The 19,268-nt window shown below is 39.9% G+C and overlaps 1 protein-coding gene across 1 annotated transcript in view; it reads right to left on the bottom strand.

Annotated features, from left to right (window-relative positions):
- LOC109928325 (ras-related protein Rab-3B-like) overlaps nt 1-19,268 on the bottom strand; it is a 33,656-nt gene that overhangs the window by 13,116 nt on the left and 1,272 nt on the right. The window contains exons 2-3 of the mRNA XM_020528313.2: nt 18,753-18,871; nt 1,724-1,848 (exon numbers count right to left, since the gene is read on the bottom strand). Of these exons, the coding sequence (XP_020383902.2) occupies nt 1,724-1,848; nt 18,753-18,871 (244 nt within the window). The remainder of the gene's footprint in view (nt 1-1,723; nt 1,849-18,752; nt 18,872-19,268) is intronic.

Below are 19,268 nucleotides of genomic sequence, written 5' to 3'. Positions count from 1 at the left end.
TCTTTTTGACCTTCATCCTTTGTTCTTTAATGTTTGTTGAAATTTTGGGGGAGACAGTTGTGATCTTGCAAATGGCTGCTGGCTTGTTCCACTTCTCCCGCATTGTGTTCTGTGGAGATGCTTAAATATAGCCTTCTTGGCCTATTGACATCAGCATATGAGTGCCTAGATATGGGGAAATATCTTTGGAGACTTACTACCAGAACCTTCAACCTCGCCTCTTTTAGTCTCTGTCTTCTGTGTCTAAAGTGGAAATCGGCACTTTAAACAAAGTTGACAAAGATAGCAATAAAAGTTCTGATTCAACCCTCAAAGTACTCAAGAAACAACCCTGTAGGCAAAGCTAGACACAATGCAATGACTTTGGATTCTGTAGATTTGTTTTCTTATGAAAATCATTGACATTGCGTGGACTTTCCTTCTTGCATTTTCTAGAGTGAAACCATTTAGTGAAATATTTATATTATAATTGCTGAATCAAATCTTGATATTAACTAAGAAAACGAAAGACTGAGCTACTCTGCTAGTGAGAGAGAAAAAAACTATTTTGTGACTCTCTAGAGATTCTGGGACTCCCTGAATGAATTTTTTGAAAGGTCTAATTTTTAATTTTTTTTAAACAGTTCAGGATCACTTTATAGAATTCAATATAGTGGTGCTAACTCTTTGAAAACTGATTACAACTGTAAATCCCCACTTAACTCACCTGACATTGTGGATACACAACACAACCACATTGCCAGTTTCATTTTCACGTCATTTGCCACAGATGTCCATTTCTGCGTCTTGCCTGCATAAACGACCTATTCCACAACACTTCTGAAAGTGCCGTCAGTTCCTTTTCTCCAACTGCTATCACTGTCTCCTGCCACTGTCCCCATCCCTTACTTTCCTTTGACTTTGCCTCTTGATATGTTCCCTAGCCTTATCTCACAGCCCGACCCTGACCTTCCCTCCTGCCCTCTGGTGTTATCTTAAGAGCTGGGTTGTTCAGCTGCTCCCTTTTTCTGTCTCCAGTTCTGAATTCAAACTGAAGTCCTGGGATTCATCTAGTGGCAGACATTGGTTGGTGCAGATGGGTGCACGACTTTGGATGCTACCTGCATTAATCAATCTCTGCCATTAGGTGGAGTCTGCTCAATCTGTATAGGTGAGTTTAATTTTCATGGCAGTGGGCAAAGAAGTGGCAGATGGAATACAATGTGGGAAAGGGTGAGATTATGCATTTTGGTCGAAAGAATAGAGGTGTAAACTATTTTCTAAATGGGGAAAGACTTCAGAAATCTGAAGCAATAAGGAGCCTAAGCAAATTCTGAACTAGGGCTGTAAGGTTAATGTGCAGAACCATTTAGAAAACAGTCTGCCATTTCTTAACCCGCTCTTCGAGGCTGTCCAAGATCTTCTGCAGCTTCCCTGCTTCCTCAACACTCTGTCCCTCCATCTATCTTTGTGCCATCTGCAAACTTAACAACAATGCCCTCAGTTCTAATAAACTAACCAACTGCATCATCCAGTTCTTCCTCAGCTGAATTTAATATTTTATTTATATATAACAAATATTTTCTAAAATAAAACATTAATAAATGCTGACAATCTTCTTACAATGCCCTCCCAAAACACATTTTTATTTGAATACACACTGTAAGATTTTTAAAACATGAATCAGAAACATCAACATTATCAAAGGATAACGTTACTAAAAGGGAAAATAGCAAGCACCTACCTAGCTGATCAGCCAGGTGTTTTCCTTTCTCAACAGGAATTACACGCTCGTCCTCCATATCACACTTATTTCCAACAAGGATGACTTGTGCATTGTCCCACGAGTAGGTTTTGATTTGGGTTGCCCTGTTTATGTAAGTGGTGAAAATTAGAAGAAATTTCCTAAATAATCCCTATGAACACCAATTGCCTTTGCTTCCTTTGTGAAGAAATTTTCCTGTAAGTACAGACAAATATGCATTATAATTTTCACTTCCACAGAGGCATGATCTGTCTCGCATTTTGAAGTGTCATCTACCATTAGCAAATGGCAAGTTAACTCATTCAGAATCTTACCCCTGACATATAATTAATTTCTCCTTTTCCATTGCATGGAAATAAAAATCAGCCATGATCTAAATGAATGGACAACAGGCTTGAACTGAATGAGTTACCCCGTTCCTTTTTATTAGTTGGTCTCACGTTTTCAACAATTCGTTGGAAGTGCTTGTAGTATCATTCTCAAACTACTTACAATGAAAAATTATTGAGGCAAACAGTATAAACAGATTTAGGAACCAACTTAAGCAAGTTCTATCTGAACCTTTTAGTGCTTTCTAATGCTAGTGAAGTTAACAGATATTATATGATTAGATTGAAAATTGGCTTAGCAAGAGAAAGGATAATAAATCTAAAAAGTCTCATTGGGGCAAGTCACTTCTGGCCCTTGCAGGACTCTGTTTTGAGTCTCCCACTCACTGTCTTTTAACAATACAAGAAGAATAGGAACATACACATGAACAAACCAAATAAGAGCAGAATTAGGCCACGCAGCCCTCAAGGCTACTCCACCATGCAATGAGATCATACTTTTGATCTGTTTGAGTTTCAAGTTCCTCATTCCCATATACCCCTGATAATCCTTGATTCCCTTTGTCTAATGAGAATCTATCTACTTCTGTTTTAGAAGTATTCGATAATTCCGCCACCAACTGACTTCTGAGGCAAAGAGTTCCAAAATCACTTGACTCTGAGAAAATATTTCTTCTCATCTTTGTACTGAAAAATGCAACCCCTAATTTCAGAACAGTGCCCCTAGTTTTGGACTAATCAACAAGAAGAACCATTATTTCCATGTCCAACTAGTCAAGACTGTTCAGGATCGTCTACACTTCAATTAAGTCACCCCTCATTCTTCTAAACTCCAGCAGAAACAAGCCCAATCTGTTCAACTTAATCTCATAAAATAACCTGTTTATTTCAGGTATCAATCTGGTAACCTTCCTCTGAACCACCTCCAATACATTTACATTCTTCCTTTAATAAGAATATCAAAACCACGTACAGTATTCAAGATGAGGTCTCATGATGCCCTGTACAACTGTAGCATAACATCCTTACTTTGGTGTTCAATACATATTATATAATGTTACAAATTTGCTGAAGGTACCAAATTACCATATAGCTAGTTAAGGAGTATAAATTTAGCTGAAAACATTCAAAGAAATGTAAACCAAATGAACCAGATGCCTGATGTGCTTAAGCTTAACTGCCTGTTGCGTTAGGTCTCAAAATCAATATCCAGTACTCACAGCAATGGATAGTGCCATTTGTCTGAACTTTTTTGCTGTCCAAAATGGTTGTCTAATTGCTCTTCAATTATTTTTTAAAATATCTACCACCAAGATGTTGGAGTTTTTTTTACAGATGGCAAAACCACTACCACCATGATGTAATTTTGCATTTTTCTTAGTATTTTACCTTATGTGGCAATGCTTATTGCACTTGCAACATAATAAACTGGGTGTGGATATCATAGAATTGACAAATCTGATAGATTTTTATTGTAGCTATCTATTACATACAATCATTGCATCTCTCAAATACATCATGCTTTTAAGTTGTAGAGAGTAGTGTACTTCCTGTAGCATGTCATGCTTCAAGTGCTCCTAATTAAGATGGAGTATGAGATCTTAACACCCTCAGGTCACATTCTATAATATTATAAGCATGACTCTTTACAGTGAACTGATAATGAGATAATAACACAACATTGTATATTTCTGCAAGTGCTTCCCAAATGTTTCCTCATTGTAATCATGTGTGTGTGCACGCACGCATAAGTGTATGTGTGGATGTGTGTGTATAGTACATACGCATGTGTGTATGCGTCTATGTGGATACATGTGTGAGACAGCGAGACAGAGGGAGGGAGAAGGAGAGGGAGGGCAAGGGAGAGGGAAAGCGAGAGAGTACAGTGGGGTTGTAGATCCTTTGAGAGAGTGGTGAGGTTGGGGGTGGGGGGGTAGAGTGAGACCTGTGAGAATGTCAGGGGAAAAAAGCAGTTTAATCCACAGGACTTTTCACTAAAATACACGTACTGACTTGCTAGGATTTCTTTCAAAGGACAAGATTAGGGTTATAAGATCAGACATTTAGGCCATGCCCACTATTTAAAAGGATCTTGCAGCTTTTCGCACTTAATCAGACCCCCACAGCAGCCATTTTTGCAGTGGAGCCTGTGACCCCAAATTTTTGGCTGGTGACCCAACTCTCAGTTTGGGAAACTCTCTAATAGAAACACGAGACAGAAAGTGCATACAGGCAATGAGCTATCTTATTTTGAGAGCACTGAGGTTAAAGGAAAAAGAAGTATCTAGCTGTGATCATATACCTGAAGCATGCATTTAACATAATCTGGCCAATTTGAATTTTAATTAAGTAATGGAGCTACTAAAGCTATTTGAAGGCTTTAGGCTATGTGGTGGCAATCTCAGAACTAAAATTGCTTACACTGGAGAAAAGGAAGAGCTAAGAGAGAGGGGGATAACGCTTTAGCACCAAAAAAAGAAGCAGAAGCACACAGAATACAAAATCAACAAGCTTCATAAAAGACAAAATGAGAAGGACGCCCCCTACATTGAGTAGTGAAAAATGGATCAAAACAGCTCTTCTCATTTGATGCTTTCCAAAGTTTTAAGGTTGAGCTATTGCCACAATGTAACATTGAATGCTAGAAGATGCTGTGATACGATTTGCTGCTTTCCTTTTGACTCTTTTTTTGAAAGCAGTGACGTGTTGGGGGAAGACTTGCACTTATACAGCACTGTGCATGACCAAAGGACATCCCAAAGCATCTGCAGTATGTTTGAGGACAGTTGAAGTCTGTTGAAACATAGAAAATGTGGCAGTCAATTTGCACAAACCAAGTTCCACAAACCGCAATGTGACAATTACCAGATTTGTTTCAATGTTGTTCACTGAGGGATAAATATTGGTCAGGACACCAGGGATAACTCCCCAGCTCTACTTTGAGATGGGATCATTTACATTCACATTAGTATAACATTAACTTGAAGGTCAGCTCTTCCAACATCACAGCACTCTATAATTGCACTGGAGTGTCAGCCTTTATTTTTGTGCTCAAAATCCTGAATTGGACTTGACTCCACAACCTCCTGATTCAGAGGAGACAGTCTAAACCACGGAGCCATAGCTGACATGATGAATTCCTCAATAGTGAGTGAGGGAGAGATTGTGGAGGACAAAGTTAATTCTGTGCTCACCTGATATCCACAAGTACACTTTCAACAAATGTTTACCTGCAGACTTAACAATCCCAATATACTCATAACCTGCTTCCATCCTCCATAAATGTGAGTTCATCTAAAACTCTGCTGATTCTATGCTAATTTGTACTGAATCCCATTCATTGTCAAATTAACATAGTTGTTTTTAAATACCTTCATGACCTCATCCTTCCCGATCTCTGTAATCTCTAGCACTACAAACCACCATCATCTCTGAAAGAGATAAACTTTTTAGGCTACCTAAACAGAAATGAAACTGATTCCCTGTAATTGACCTCATCTCGACACATCAGCAACCATCGTGAGATAAGCAAGTTTCTCTGTGAATGTCACAGCTGGAGATCAGGATTCTGTGGCCATTTTTCCCATCATGATCAGGTTTAAATACTTTGATTTGAACTGAATCTGGAATTAAAGGCTAACTCAAGATTGGAGCTTAATCTTATTAATATTAATATTAATTGAACAAGTGCATTTGTCGCCTCCATGGTAAGCTTAGCATTTGAAAAACTGAATTATGGATTGTGATTCAAAGTAACTCCAGAAGAGTTGAATGGAATAACATTGGGAATGAGGGACTGCTCAGCTGTTTTATTCATGTTAACACCAACTGATAGACTGTGAAGTAGAAGCAGTAATTGTTTATATTCATTTTAAAGGCCTATTTCTTGATGGTAATCACATGGTCACCAGTTAGGTATCTTGAGAAGAACACACCTAATTTCTGCTCCACTCTGCAATTTCAACAGGGCTGGCGGAGGAGGTTTAACCAGTCTTTCATTCACATGCATACACTTCCTGATTCCCTAAAGTCTGACCATAATCTACAAAGCACAAATCAGGAGTCAGAAATACTCCCCACTTACCTGGATGGGTGCAGCTCCAACAACACACAAGAAGCTTGATACCATCCTGGAAAAAGCAGCCACTTGATTGTTTGTGGATGTGGTACCATTCAGTCACTCTGCCGCCAATGCTCAGTAACAGCAGTGTACACTGTCTACAAGACGCATTTCAGAAATGTGCCAAATAAATGCCGATCCAACCAACAACACCATGCCCCACAAGTAAATAAAAAAGGTATCCATAATTAACAGCATTATTGGGTTATTCATCTATTACTTAATCAGGTGATTCCCAGTTTGGGTTTAGCCTGAAACACCAAAGTTCAAACTCCGTTACAGCCTTGGTGTTAACATACTCTTGAGGTATTGCAGGACTGATAGTCATCAAAGCAGGCTTCAGTCAAGTGCAGTAATGAGTGAAACTGAAGTAAATGAGGATCAGGAGAAAAATCTCCAGTGTCTGAACAAATCAAACGAAAAGTAATAATGATGGTTCAGGCCAATCAACACAGCTTCAGGGCATTAATAAGGATTTCCTAATGGCAGCATCCTAGATCTATCTGCAGCTTTTTCACCAATGTTCTTCTCCGAAAATGTCAGAAGTGCCCACTGGTGGCACAGTGGTAGTGTCCTTACCCTTGGACTGGGAGGTCTGGGTTCAAGTTCCACCTGCTCCAGGGGTGCGTAATAACGTCTCTGAATGGGTTGATTAGAAAAATAGGTTAAATTTTTTAAAAATGTCAGACGTAGGGCTATCATCTGATGATTGCAATGTTCGAGTGAGGGTGTCCCCTGGGGAGTGAGTAGAAAGTGCAGAGGGCAGGAAAGGTTAGTAGTGTGGGAGGATGAAGTGGGTGAAAGCCATTGAATGGACATGATGCACGTAATATTTGAGAGTTCTAGTCCATGAACGTTGGTAAGATATGTGTGCAATGGCAGACTTAGAGTGAGTGGTGACCCTGTAAATGTTCGGTAGCAGAGGAAGGATAGTAGCACTTAATCTTGTTGAGCACAGAAGATCACCGATCTCCTACCTCCATTGCATCCAGGTTGCATGTGTCTGGAGATGTAGCCTCCTTTGGCAGCCAGTCATTAAAAGGACTGACCTCCTCTCCACCAGCCCATCTAACAATACCTCCAGGTGCATGTCCTCAAAGAGGGCAGTGAGCTTTCCTGTCCTCTGGGCTATGCCCTGAATATTAGAGGCTCAAGCACCATAATATAAGGGGTCATTCCTGCCTTGCAGCACTTGAAGGGGAGTACAGGTGGATTTTAAAATATGGCACCTGACATGTGAAAGCCAGAAGATTCAGACAATGACAAGTAGAGTTGCAGAGTCATACAGATTTACAGCACAGAAACAGACCCTTCAGTCCAACTCCTCCATGCTACCAGATATCCTAAATTAATATAATACCAGTTTCCAGCATTTGGCCCATATCCCTCTCAAACCTTTCTATTACTTCTGCCTCTCTGGCTACGCAATTTCCCAAGAAACGGACCCAAGAGACCTGTTACATAATAATTAAGTGTGAAAAGACACACTTGGAGCCAGGGCAGACCAAACACCATAAATATCACTTGACAAAATTCTAAATGAAAATAGGAAAATTCTGCTCAAAGTATTTTTGAAAAGATAACTTACACCCCTGGGGCAGTGCTTCAGCAATCCTAGAAACATTTATTTTGTAGAGGGCATTACTGGCTGTGTCAGCACTTATTGCCCATCCCTATTTGCCCTAAGGACAATTAAGAGACATTTGCAGAGTAACATATAGATGAGATGCTTGGCAGATTTCCTTGCCTAATGGACATTGATGAACTAGATGGGTTTTATGAGATATTGACAATGGTTACATTGTTGTCATTACACTTGCTTTTTATTTCAGATATTTGTTGGATTTAATTTAGATGAGATTTGAACCTGTGCCTTCAGAACATTAGCTTGAGGTTCTGGATTGCAAGTCCAATGACATTACCACGATACCATTGCCTCCCCTCCTGATTATTGCAATCCTCCATCAGAATCTCACCAGTGAGCTGCTCTGCCTCTGGTAGTTCACCATGCTGTTCTGCAAGAGAGAGGGAAATGTGTCAGTAAATGTGATACAATATGCTTGAGTGATCTGGCTGTCACAAAGCTGTGACATGTTGGTGTCATTTGTGTGAAGTGTGTGAGGCTGAGATGAGGCAGGTGACCAGAGTGTAATGTTAGTGGAGCAATTATTGAAGGTATTGCAGTCGAAGATGCATTTACTGACATTAACCACTCAGGTGAAATCCCTTAACCTTTTGCAGACCTGCACTCAGGTCTTGGGCCCATACCCACATTCATCTAGATAGTAACCTGTCCTTTGGATAGATTAACCCTTCTCCTCTCCACTTCCTCCACACAAGGCCTCAATTGCAGCATCAGAAAATCTTGTGTAATTTGAAAATGTAGTGATTGTAATGAGGTCAGCCAGGTGGACCTCACAGAATATGATTCCCTCATTGGAGCTGTTAATCTGGTCCAATCAGACTGCCCTGACTGACAGATATAAACAGGAGTGTCAGAAGTTCTGCTCATTCTGAGAGCTGGCTCTGAGGAAGCTGGATCTGTGTCAAGGACTCTCCATGTGTATATAAAGAGTCACTTGGTGACTGGACACTTGCTGGGAGGTGAGGGTAAATTGCTGCTTTTGTGAGGCTAATGGAAGGGTAGTGTGAATCATCCCATCTGGCAACTTGATTCCCAGTGTATCACTTCCTTGCAACAAGCTACTGGACCAATATTGCAATTATGAAGGTACTAATTATGTTTGATTAATTTTATTGTAATACTTATCTCTCACTGTGAATATGTGAGAGCTGAAAGTGTTTACCTAATTCAGGACACAAAGCCTGGAATATTAATGTTTATGTTTGCGATTTTATCTCAACCAGAAATAAAAATTCAAATCATTGCCGATTTAGGAAATATGGATAAAACTAAGTGACTTGAGATGTCATTAATTCTGAATTTTGAGTTGCATTATGCAAAATAAACACTAATTAGATATTCATACATACATCCTGCAAAATTGCTCCAACTGTATATGGAAATAAAGCAAACTGCAAATATTGTTAGTGTTTTCTATATCAGAATTTGGGCTGTCTATTTTCCTCTCATTCCTATTCTGTTTTTGATTTTTTTCCTAATCTGCAATTCAATTTCTTTGAATAATAAAATCGATGTTGTTGCTTTTACTTCTTCGGTGATAGTTATTAAAATTCTACACTTCCTAGCTTTGGATTTCTTCATTAATGCAATTTTGTTTTTATTGTATTCCAAAACAAAAATCTTATTTTATTTCTTTTTGCATTGATTCATCACTTATCAATTTTCCAATTGTAGCAACAAAATTGTTTGATGCAGATTTATTGTCCATCTCCTGCCAGTTTTGCAGCGAGAATTGGCTTGCTACAGTATCTGGATGCTGAATTGGTGGGGTGGCTCTTGGGTATTAGAGCAGCATTATTCTTGTACAAGCACCAACTGTGAGTGTAGGTAGGCCAATCAATCATGGCGTATCACAGATCACCTTTCGCCTGATACTTTCACATGCACTATTCAGCAGAGATTGTTGGATAGTGACCAGGATTGGAAGACTGATCAATTTTCTCCAACTTGCTCAGTAGCACTGAGTTCAAGTCTTGTTCCATTTCCAACACCCCAGATAATTTTGCAATGGTGGGTTTCTGATGTTGCCATAAAATTCAACTCTTTTTGACAAAAAAACTTGTTTAAAACACATGTCCCTTTTGTAATTGAGACAACAAGGTATAGAGCTGGATGAACACAGCAGGCCAAGCAGCATCAGAGGAGCAGGAAAGCTGACATTTCAGGTCTGGCCCCTTCTTCAGAAAGGGTTCAGACCCGAAACGTCAGCTTTCCTGCTCCTCTGATGCTGCTTGGCCTGCTGTGTTCATCCAGCTCTATACCTTGTTGTCTCACTTGCTACAGTCGTTGAGTTGGGGTAAGCATTTCTGGTATCATGCCATTATTTGGGAAGCTTGACTTGTTTGATCCTGCCATTGAAGACTGGACCCAGTATGTGGAAAGAACGTGTGACTTTTTCCGGACAACTAACTTTGGGGCAGACGGAATGCAATGAGTAATCCTCCTGACAGCTGGTGGACCCAGAGCTTTTTTAGTTATTAGAAGCCTGACTTTCCCTGACGTACCAGATTCTAAAATCTTGCGTGAATTGACAGATTTAGTTAAGGAATATTATGTGCAAGCCTCCTCTAACTCTGAGATGCTATCAGTTTTACTTGGCAATTTGAAAACCAGAGAATCCATAACAGGACGTTTGACTAGGTTAATGACTGACACAGGCATGTTACTTTGGTTTAACTCTTAATGAGATGCTGAGACACTGTTTGGTATGTGGGATTAACAATGTAACCATGCAAAAACGCCTACTAGCTGAAGCCCAAATGGACTTCAAACAGGCACTACAACTGGCTTTATTACTGGAAAATGTGGCAAGTGGAACATGTGAGTTGCAGGGTGTTCTGACGGAAATGTACACCCTCACCAGACCAACTAAGCTGGGGTTCACCACTTGAGTAAAGGCAATTGCAAAGCTTCACTCAGGACATATCCTGAGCATAAGGTCTCTAGCTCAGCCCACAGTAAAACCTCAAAACTAAACCAAGCTTCAGCCAAATGGTTAACATTTTCTTCAGGATCTGGAAAGCCAAACCATTGTAGTTACTCGAGACAGCGAAAAAGTCCCAACAGACCTAAATAGAGTAAGAGAACTCATAGGCCGGTATCCAGGAGAGTGCACACCCTGGAAAGTCCACCGATATCTGGCTTGAAACAGTTAAATTGCTAAGCAACATCCAAATCAGAACCAATCAAAATAAACGTCTGGCTAAATGGTCACCGGTTCTAATGGAGGTGGATATCAGTGCAACCATTTCAGTGATCGCAGAACCAGGCTTTAACAAAATGTGCCCTGGACTTCAGTCCTTGTGTTTGCACAATACCTTGGCTAGACTGAAAACTTATAGCAGGGAACCTTTACAGATTAAGGGTACAACTTCAGTTCCGTATGTTATGAGAAGCAACTGGTTCAGTTACCACTGATAGTAGTAAAAGGTTAGAGCACAAGCTTGACAGCACAAAATTGATTGATAAAGATTCACCCAGATTGGGTCACCATTTTTCGATTAGAAAATGGCTGCCTGAGTGAAATCCTAATTAAATGCCCAGCTGTTTTTCAGGAAGGTCTAGGCACTATCAAAGGAGCCAATGCTGCCTTGCATGATGATCAGGAAGCAATTCCATGATTCTGCAAGATCTGCCCAGTGTCATTTGCCTCATGGGCAAAGTAGAGGCAGAAATCAGAAGGCTGGAAATTGAAGGATTCATCAAACCAGTTCGCAGAACGGACAGCACTGGTTGTACCGGTTGTGAAGCCCAACGGGTCAGTTTGCCTTTTTGGGGATTTTAAACAAACGGTAAACCACTTTTCACAACTGGATAAATACCCAATCTCTCCCATAGAGGATTTATACACAAAGCTAGCAGGGGTGCTGTCCTTCACGAAGCTGAACATGGTTACTTGCAGTTGCAGTTAGCTGAGAATTCCCAGAAGTATGCTACAATTAATACCCATAAGAGTTTGTACCAATATACAAGTGTGCCATTTGGGGTATCTTCAGCCTGTGCAATTTTTCAATGGAGAACGTTTTACAAGGTCTATCCCAGATCGTCATTTATCTCAATGACATGCTACTGACAGGGAAGAGCAAGAAGGAGTACTTAGAGAACTTGGACATAGTCCTTAAATGTTTCTCCCAGCGGCTGTACACCTTAAAATGGAAAAAGGTGTGTTCCAGATACCCCAAGTGACTTACTTGGGCCACAGAGTCAACAAGACCAGGTTACACCAGTTAGAAGATAAATTAAGGGTGATCAAATATCTTCACCGGAGCTTAGGTCTTGCCTTGGAATGGTGAATTATTATGGAAAGTACATACATAATCTGACCTCCGTCCTGGAACCTTTGAATCAACTCCTAAAAGAAGGTCAGCCGTGGAAATGGTCACATAGCCAAGCCATAGCTTTCAGGGAAGTGAAGAAACACTTCCCTGATAGCACACTGCTGGCACAGTATGATGCAAAGCGAGATCTGGTATTGACATGCAATGCTTCCCTGCATCAGGGTAGTGTTAACTCATAGGTCGCCCAATGGAGAGGAAGACCCAATAGCGCATGCATCCAGAACTTTGGTGAATGCAGAGTGTAAATATGCCCACGTAGAGAAGGAAGGTTTGGCAATCATATTTGGTGTCAGTAAGTTCTACCAATACATTAACAGATGAAAATTTGTAATAATAACGGATCACAAACTGTTGCTAGGTCCATTTAGAGGACAAGGCATTGCCGCCCATAGCTTCAGGCCGAATTCAGTGGTTGGCTCTAATTCTAAATGTGTATAATTAAAAGTTGGAACACCGTCTGAGAGGTCAAGTCTATCTCAGATTCCAAGCAACTAATCCAGATGCACTGATCTGCCTCCCACTGGCAGACACACCATCGGTGATACTACCACTGGAAGAGTCCACAATGGTTTAAAATTTTATGGACATCCTTTCAGTCACAGTTGACAATATCAAACTTTGGATGCAGAAAGATCCGGTCCTGGCAAAACTTAAAGAGCTGGCAGTGTGGGAAACCAAAGGGCTGTCACAACCAGAAGTGAAACCTATTTGAACCTAGAGACCAGATCACAATAGAGGATGGCATATTATTATGGGGAGCAAGAGTGACTGTCCCAGCAAAGGTCGCCAGCAGATACTGGCTGAACTCCACCAGGGTCAACCAGGGGTTTTCAAACTGAAGATGTTGGTGAGAAGTTATGTCTGGTGGCCAGGATTGGATGCAGACATAGCTGTGGTGGTGGGCAGTGCCCAGAATGCCAACAAGGACAAAAATTATGGCCAGCAACTCCCCGACATTCATGGGAGTAACCGGATAAACCCTGGACTCAGTTACATGTCAACTATGCAGGTCCTTTCATTGGCTCAATATTCTTGGTCATTGTGGACGCTCACTCAAAGTGGCTGAATGGGCATAGAGTTCATTCGTCAAACACGCATCTTTTGCAATTCACAGGCTCCTGGAAGTATTGGTCGCAGATAATGGGCCATAATTTACCAGCAAGGAATTTGAGTATTTCCTAAAGTTGAATGGCATTGGACATAAAAAGATAGCTCCATACCATCCATCATCCATGGTCTGGTAGGAAGAGCACTCCAAATTTTGAAGGGAAACTTAAAGAAACAGCTTCACTCGATACCAAACTGTCCAGGTTTCTATTTGATTTTAGGACAATCCATCACGCAACAACAAGGATAGCTCCAGCAGAGTTGCTAAAGTGCAGAAGACTCCACACCAGGTTATATCTGATCTTCTTGGACCTGAGGGCATGCTGGTGAAACAGTGTCAGAAACACCAATGTAAGACACAAGACTCTGCTAAGCAATAGAGACAGTTTACTTCAGGGGATGAAGTTTGGTGTAGGAACCATGGGAATGGCCCTGCAAGGGGAAGAGGCATGGTCAATGCAAGGTCAGATTCAGTGACATATAAAGTTTGGACGGTTGCAACAGTCCTGAGTAAGCACAGGGACCATATGAAAACTGCAGTTTTGCAAACCATGCAGGAGTAAAATGTGCCCAGCTCCTCAACTACCTTTCCAACTGTTCTGGAAGCCATGGGTTCTCCTGCTCCATCAAGTGTTGAAAATACCTTGGAATCTGAGATAGACATGATGGATGTCATCGCCTTGATGCCTTTGCTGCCTGAAGAGGAGAATGTATTTCTTCTGAGACACTCTGGGCGCAAGAGGCGAGATACTGTGCGTCATATGCTGCCCATATCAAAGGCAGAGTTGGAGAAGCGTGACCCGGTACTAAAACGCCCAAGGAGGAGTTACAAAAAAAGAACTGGCCAATGTTCCGGACTCAGTGGGGGAGGGAATGTAGTGATTGTAACAAGGTCACCCAGATAGACCTCATAGAATATGAGTTCCTTGATTGGGCCAGATTAACAGCCCCAGTCAGGCAGCCCCAGCTGACAGATATAACCAGGAGTGTCAGAAGTTCTATTCACTCAGAGCTGCCCCTGAGGGAGCTGAATCAGTATCCAGCACACTCCACATGTAAATAAAATGTGGCTTAGTGACAGGATGCCGGGCCTCTTTGGAGTTATTTCAGAAAGTGCTGGAGAAACTCAGCAGGATTGATGGCATCTGTGAAGAGGAAAACTGAATTAATGTTTCAAGTCCAATGATTCTTCTTTGGAACCAAAGGAAAGAACATTTTGTGGTCCTCTTTCTCTCTCGTTGTACACTCGTTCAGTGTTCTTCTGGCTCACAATCTCTTTAACTTGTTCTTGCACCTGTTGCAGCCACAATGTACTACCTCCTCGCTAAAAGGTGCAGTTGTCTGATATGTTGCTGGCCTCTCATGATTTTGCATCCTCTGCTCCAGTGTGCAGCCACTCAGCAGTTTGCCTCATGGTGGTTGCCCGCGGAAGTAGTTTAAATGAGCACCCAGCCCAAAACTCATGCACTTATCACTTTGCAAATTGTCTGTTAAGCAGCCTGTGGAATGGAGAAGGAGGTCAGGAAGGAAGAATCTATTAAATAATTAGGGATATACAGGAAAAAAAACATATCATTGGAAAACCGATGGAATAAACATCTCAAGAAAGGAAGTGAAGTCAAATGGGGTAGGGAAAGAAATCAATTAAATTGATTGAAACAAAGTGAAATCTGTTCCGGATGTTAAGCACAGAACAGATTAAAACTAACAAATATAACTTTAGTAAATAAGGATTGTTGAGCAGCAGTCACGTACTGATCAAGCAAAGAGACTAAGGTAATTAATGTGATATCTATCACATTGCAGTACACAATGCAACTTGCTTCACCTCCTAACTTCTGAAGTTTTCTGACAATAACAAACAGCACCATTGTCCAAGTCAACTTCCAATTTCCAAGTCTTAACAGAGAACATGCTTTCTCTCAACAGTTGCTAAGTGTCTCCAGAATTTCTGTTCTTGTTTTAGGTTTCCAGCATCTGCAGTTCTTTGTTTTATCGATATGATTTTTAGTACTGGAATTGCTATTTTAAATTAAAGGCTACCTTGAGTAAGGTGTTTAGCTGATCTAATAGATAGATGGAAATATTTAATTAGTCTATTTTGCTCATTTGGCACAGTCTTCAAAGCTAAGCTAACCAACATATCCAGCAGAAAACCGACACAAGCATGCAATTACCAAAGTTAATCTTCAACAGCAAGCCAGAAGTTTGCCTTCAGTAGTACGGTCAGCAGTGTGTACTGCAGAGAGAGCCATGAGAATGACCGTTGAAAAGAAAATATTGTCATCAACTGCTTACAGTTCATTCCGAACTAGCAGTACAAAACAGTTACTATACTATTCAAATAATTTACTATTAGGAACCTGGTATACCATTCAACAAGTTTCTACCTCCTAACCCACTGAATGCCATGACCAACATGTTAAGTGTATTAACATTAATCCACTTCTCATAGTTCAGGGATAACTATTGGCTGCCATTAGTCTGCCTTCCTCCCTTGAAAGTTATGTGACCCGGTTAAGAGTTATATTTTTAAACTTACTCTGCTGAGGTATGTAAGATGTAACAAACAGAGTTGTAAGTTTGAATGAGTTAGTAGGTGCTAAACATGGAACTGTTTATTCTCTGGCTGAGTTACATACTTGATAACAACATACTGGCTAAATTCCTTCATCCGTGCTGCTACATCCCTTATCTGTTTCCAGGTACTATCCATGTCCAATATGGCTGGTATTTCCTACCAGGTATTTTGTACTGCCACTTTTGAAATGTCCCCTGGAATGCCAACCAGGTCAAATGTCACAATGACTGAACCAGTGGGTAGACAGGGAATATGATTCCCCATTAAAACCATTTTAAAGTTAGATAACATTGTTTTGAAAGAACTCTTATTTTGCTCCCAGGAATACCTATCACCCCTTCAAGTCTATGCACTTTGCAAGCCTCTGGACTAGATATGTCAAAATTCCACAGTTTACAGCTTCAGTTACTTCTAACAAAATCTACCAAATTTCAAATTAACCTCTTTCAGCAACCCAGTCCTAGTTCCATCACTAAATTTCTCTTGCAACCTTGATAATAGAATATGAAATTCATGATACATCAATTAAAACACAAGAGTGCACAACATTACCAATTTGTCCCACCCAATTCACTCTTGGCAACGGCTAAGCACTGCAATTCATTTCTTGAAAAAGGTTCTACTACTTCGTGTGCTATATATTTAAATTAATGTTAGGATAAACGTGAAAATAAAATGACTTTTTGCCGTTGAACTGTTAGGAATTATACCTCTCAATCTTCACACGGTCTTCACACTCATCCCCACAGTAAATATTATAGGCCATTTCTCAACTGTTCTGTTTATAGTTCATTTTATTATTAACATTTTTCATCTTAGTACAGAGTTATATTTCCAAGGTTCTGATATTTTAGATTGTTGCTACAATATGAAACAAGGACAACGAGTATACCCTCAGCTCCATTTAAGACAAAAATCATCATATTTGACCAAGCAATGATAATCTGAAATTACTTCAAATACTACCACTAGTACTCTTAACTAAACTTTGCCAGTAATCAGAGAGCAATAGGGTTAGTTCTGCACCTTCAAGTAGCTTCCACTGGTTATGGTTAGTAAGAGCTGTTAATAAATGTATGGTGAGTAACACACATTGCATAACTTTTCAATGTACATTTAACTTTGCTCAGTACCAATTTTCATGTAATGAAATTTGTCAAAGTTTATTGAAGAAAGTGTGATGTGCAATGAACAATAAGTTGGGGATTTGAATAAAACGGGCAAATTCAAAGCAATTTTGGAGGCAACTGAATAAAGGGCTTTGAAACTATGAAAGGGCTTGATAGGATCAATGTGGAGAAACTGTTTCCACTCATGCATGACTCCAGAATATGCAGACAGCCACTGATAAATCAAATAAAGCATTTTTATTTGAAGGTTCTTTATACAGAGACTAGTGGGAATGAGAATCTTACTGGTATGTGGAGTGTTAGAAGCAAGTTGCATGGTGCTTTAGTTTGATGCCTAAAGGGATACAGGAACACGAAGCAGCATGCAATTAATGGGAGGACGCATATGTGGAGGATAAACACAGGCCAATTGGGCTGTTTGTTCCCATGTTGTACATCATCCGGTTCATTGCAGTGATTACACTGAAAACATGTTCCTCCAAAAGTTCAATGACTCTCCAAGTTAATCTATTATCTGAAATATTTATTCTCCTCCGTGAATATCACCAACAGAAATGAGGATCTGTTTCGTTAGCCAAGAGATTACTACCTACTTTTCATACCTCAAACTCTTATGATGTTGAACACATAATTAACCATAACTGTTGCATAAATATATAAACAACTACTAAAGATATTCTAGTGATCAATAATTCAATTGCCAAACAATAAACCTAAAAGTTAATGCTTGTAATCATAATGATTTGTCATTAGTTGAGAGCCAGAACCGAATGACCATAATCGTAAACATTGCTAACCTCAGTTTCTGCAGATATGTTTTTTACTAATGAGTACATTTCTAGGTATGGTTACACAGTGGTTATGTTGCTGGACCAATCATCCAGAGGTCTGGACAAATGATCAAACACAAGTTCTATCAAGCTGCTGAGGTATTTAAAATCTATTTGTTACATTATGATTTAAAAACCAGTATCAGTAACGGTGATCATGAAAGTATTGGATTAGCCTAAAAATCCATCCAGTTCACTAATGTGTTCCAGGGAAGTAAATCGATGTCCTTATCCAGTCTGACCAACATGCGAATTCCACAATGTAGCTGCTTTTTAAATTTCCCTCTGAAAGGCCTATCTAGCGTACAATTGTAATGAAAACGGACATTCACCACCACCTTCTCAAGAACAATCAGGGACTGAAAATAAATGCTGGTCTTAGCAACATGCCACCTCCTATTAATGAATACTAAGACTTTACATCATTTTCATTGAAAATGACAATTGGTATTTCTATATCTGAAGAACAAGCCGTAAGAAACTGTAGAAAGACGACACCTGGCAGCCCCAAGTAAGACAAGAGACAAACTATTACATTGGCCAATGTCTTAAGCAGCATATACTCAGCAAATACAATATTTAGCTACATCGTTCATTAAAGGTTTTTAACCAATCAAAAAATTCTCCAAACTGTTTCTTGAAATTACTGTATTGGCTCAATCCAATTTTATGAGATCTTGATCATAGTGAATTACACATTTGACCACTGACCACAGGGCTTTTTGCTGATGTTAAAGTGGGTTGACCTGCTTAAGGGACAATTCAAGAGCCACATTTCTATTGGTCTTAAAATGGATCAACAACTGACAAGTTAATTATGTTATTTATCATAAAGTATGAAAAAAGATAAGGAAAGGATGGGGAATTGTTTAAAAAATGAGCACAGTGAATGCATTCGGACAGCAAAGAGAGGAAAAAAAATAACTTACCAGTCTTGCACTGCATTAAAGGATTCTTGATTGGCAATGTCATACATGAGGATGAAGCCCATGGCTCCTCTGTAATAAGCAGTCGTGATGGTTCTATATCGCTCCTGACCAGCTGTATCCTGTAAGACAAACTTTTAAGTTAATATAAGTGTGGTTTACCACTGAAAAATAGTTGTTTTGCAATATAGAACTTCAGTACTGCAGGAAAAAAAGACACTTTATCAAAGGTTTTAATCTCGCATTCATTAAGGCAATAATGTAAGACATTTCAAGGCAAAGGGAAACAACATTTGTACCATTTTGGGAGAAGAATGCTGATTGATTGGCACGTTGACTCTCAAACAGTAGAAACATTGCGAAAGAGAAATTAATGCCTTTACTATTCAGAATTTGGATGTCAACCAATCAGCACTCTCCTCTCGTAAGCATTGATTTTCCTTTATGCTGGTATTTCTTGAAAATTGCATTTCCCATGGTTAATCCATCTACCCTACACATCCCTGGAAACTATAGGAA

This window comes from Rhincodon typus, chromosome 10, assembly GCF_021869965.1.
Source record: "Rhincodon typus isolate 14 chromosome 10, sRhiTyp1.1, whole genome shotgun sequence".
NCBI lineage: Eukaryota > Metazoa > Chordata > Chondrichthyes > Orectolobiformes > Rhincodontidae > Rhincodon > Rhincodon typus.
This window is presented reverse-complemented; position numbering and strand designations above follow the sequence as displayed.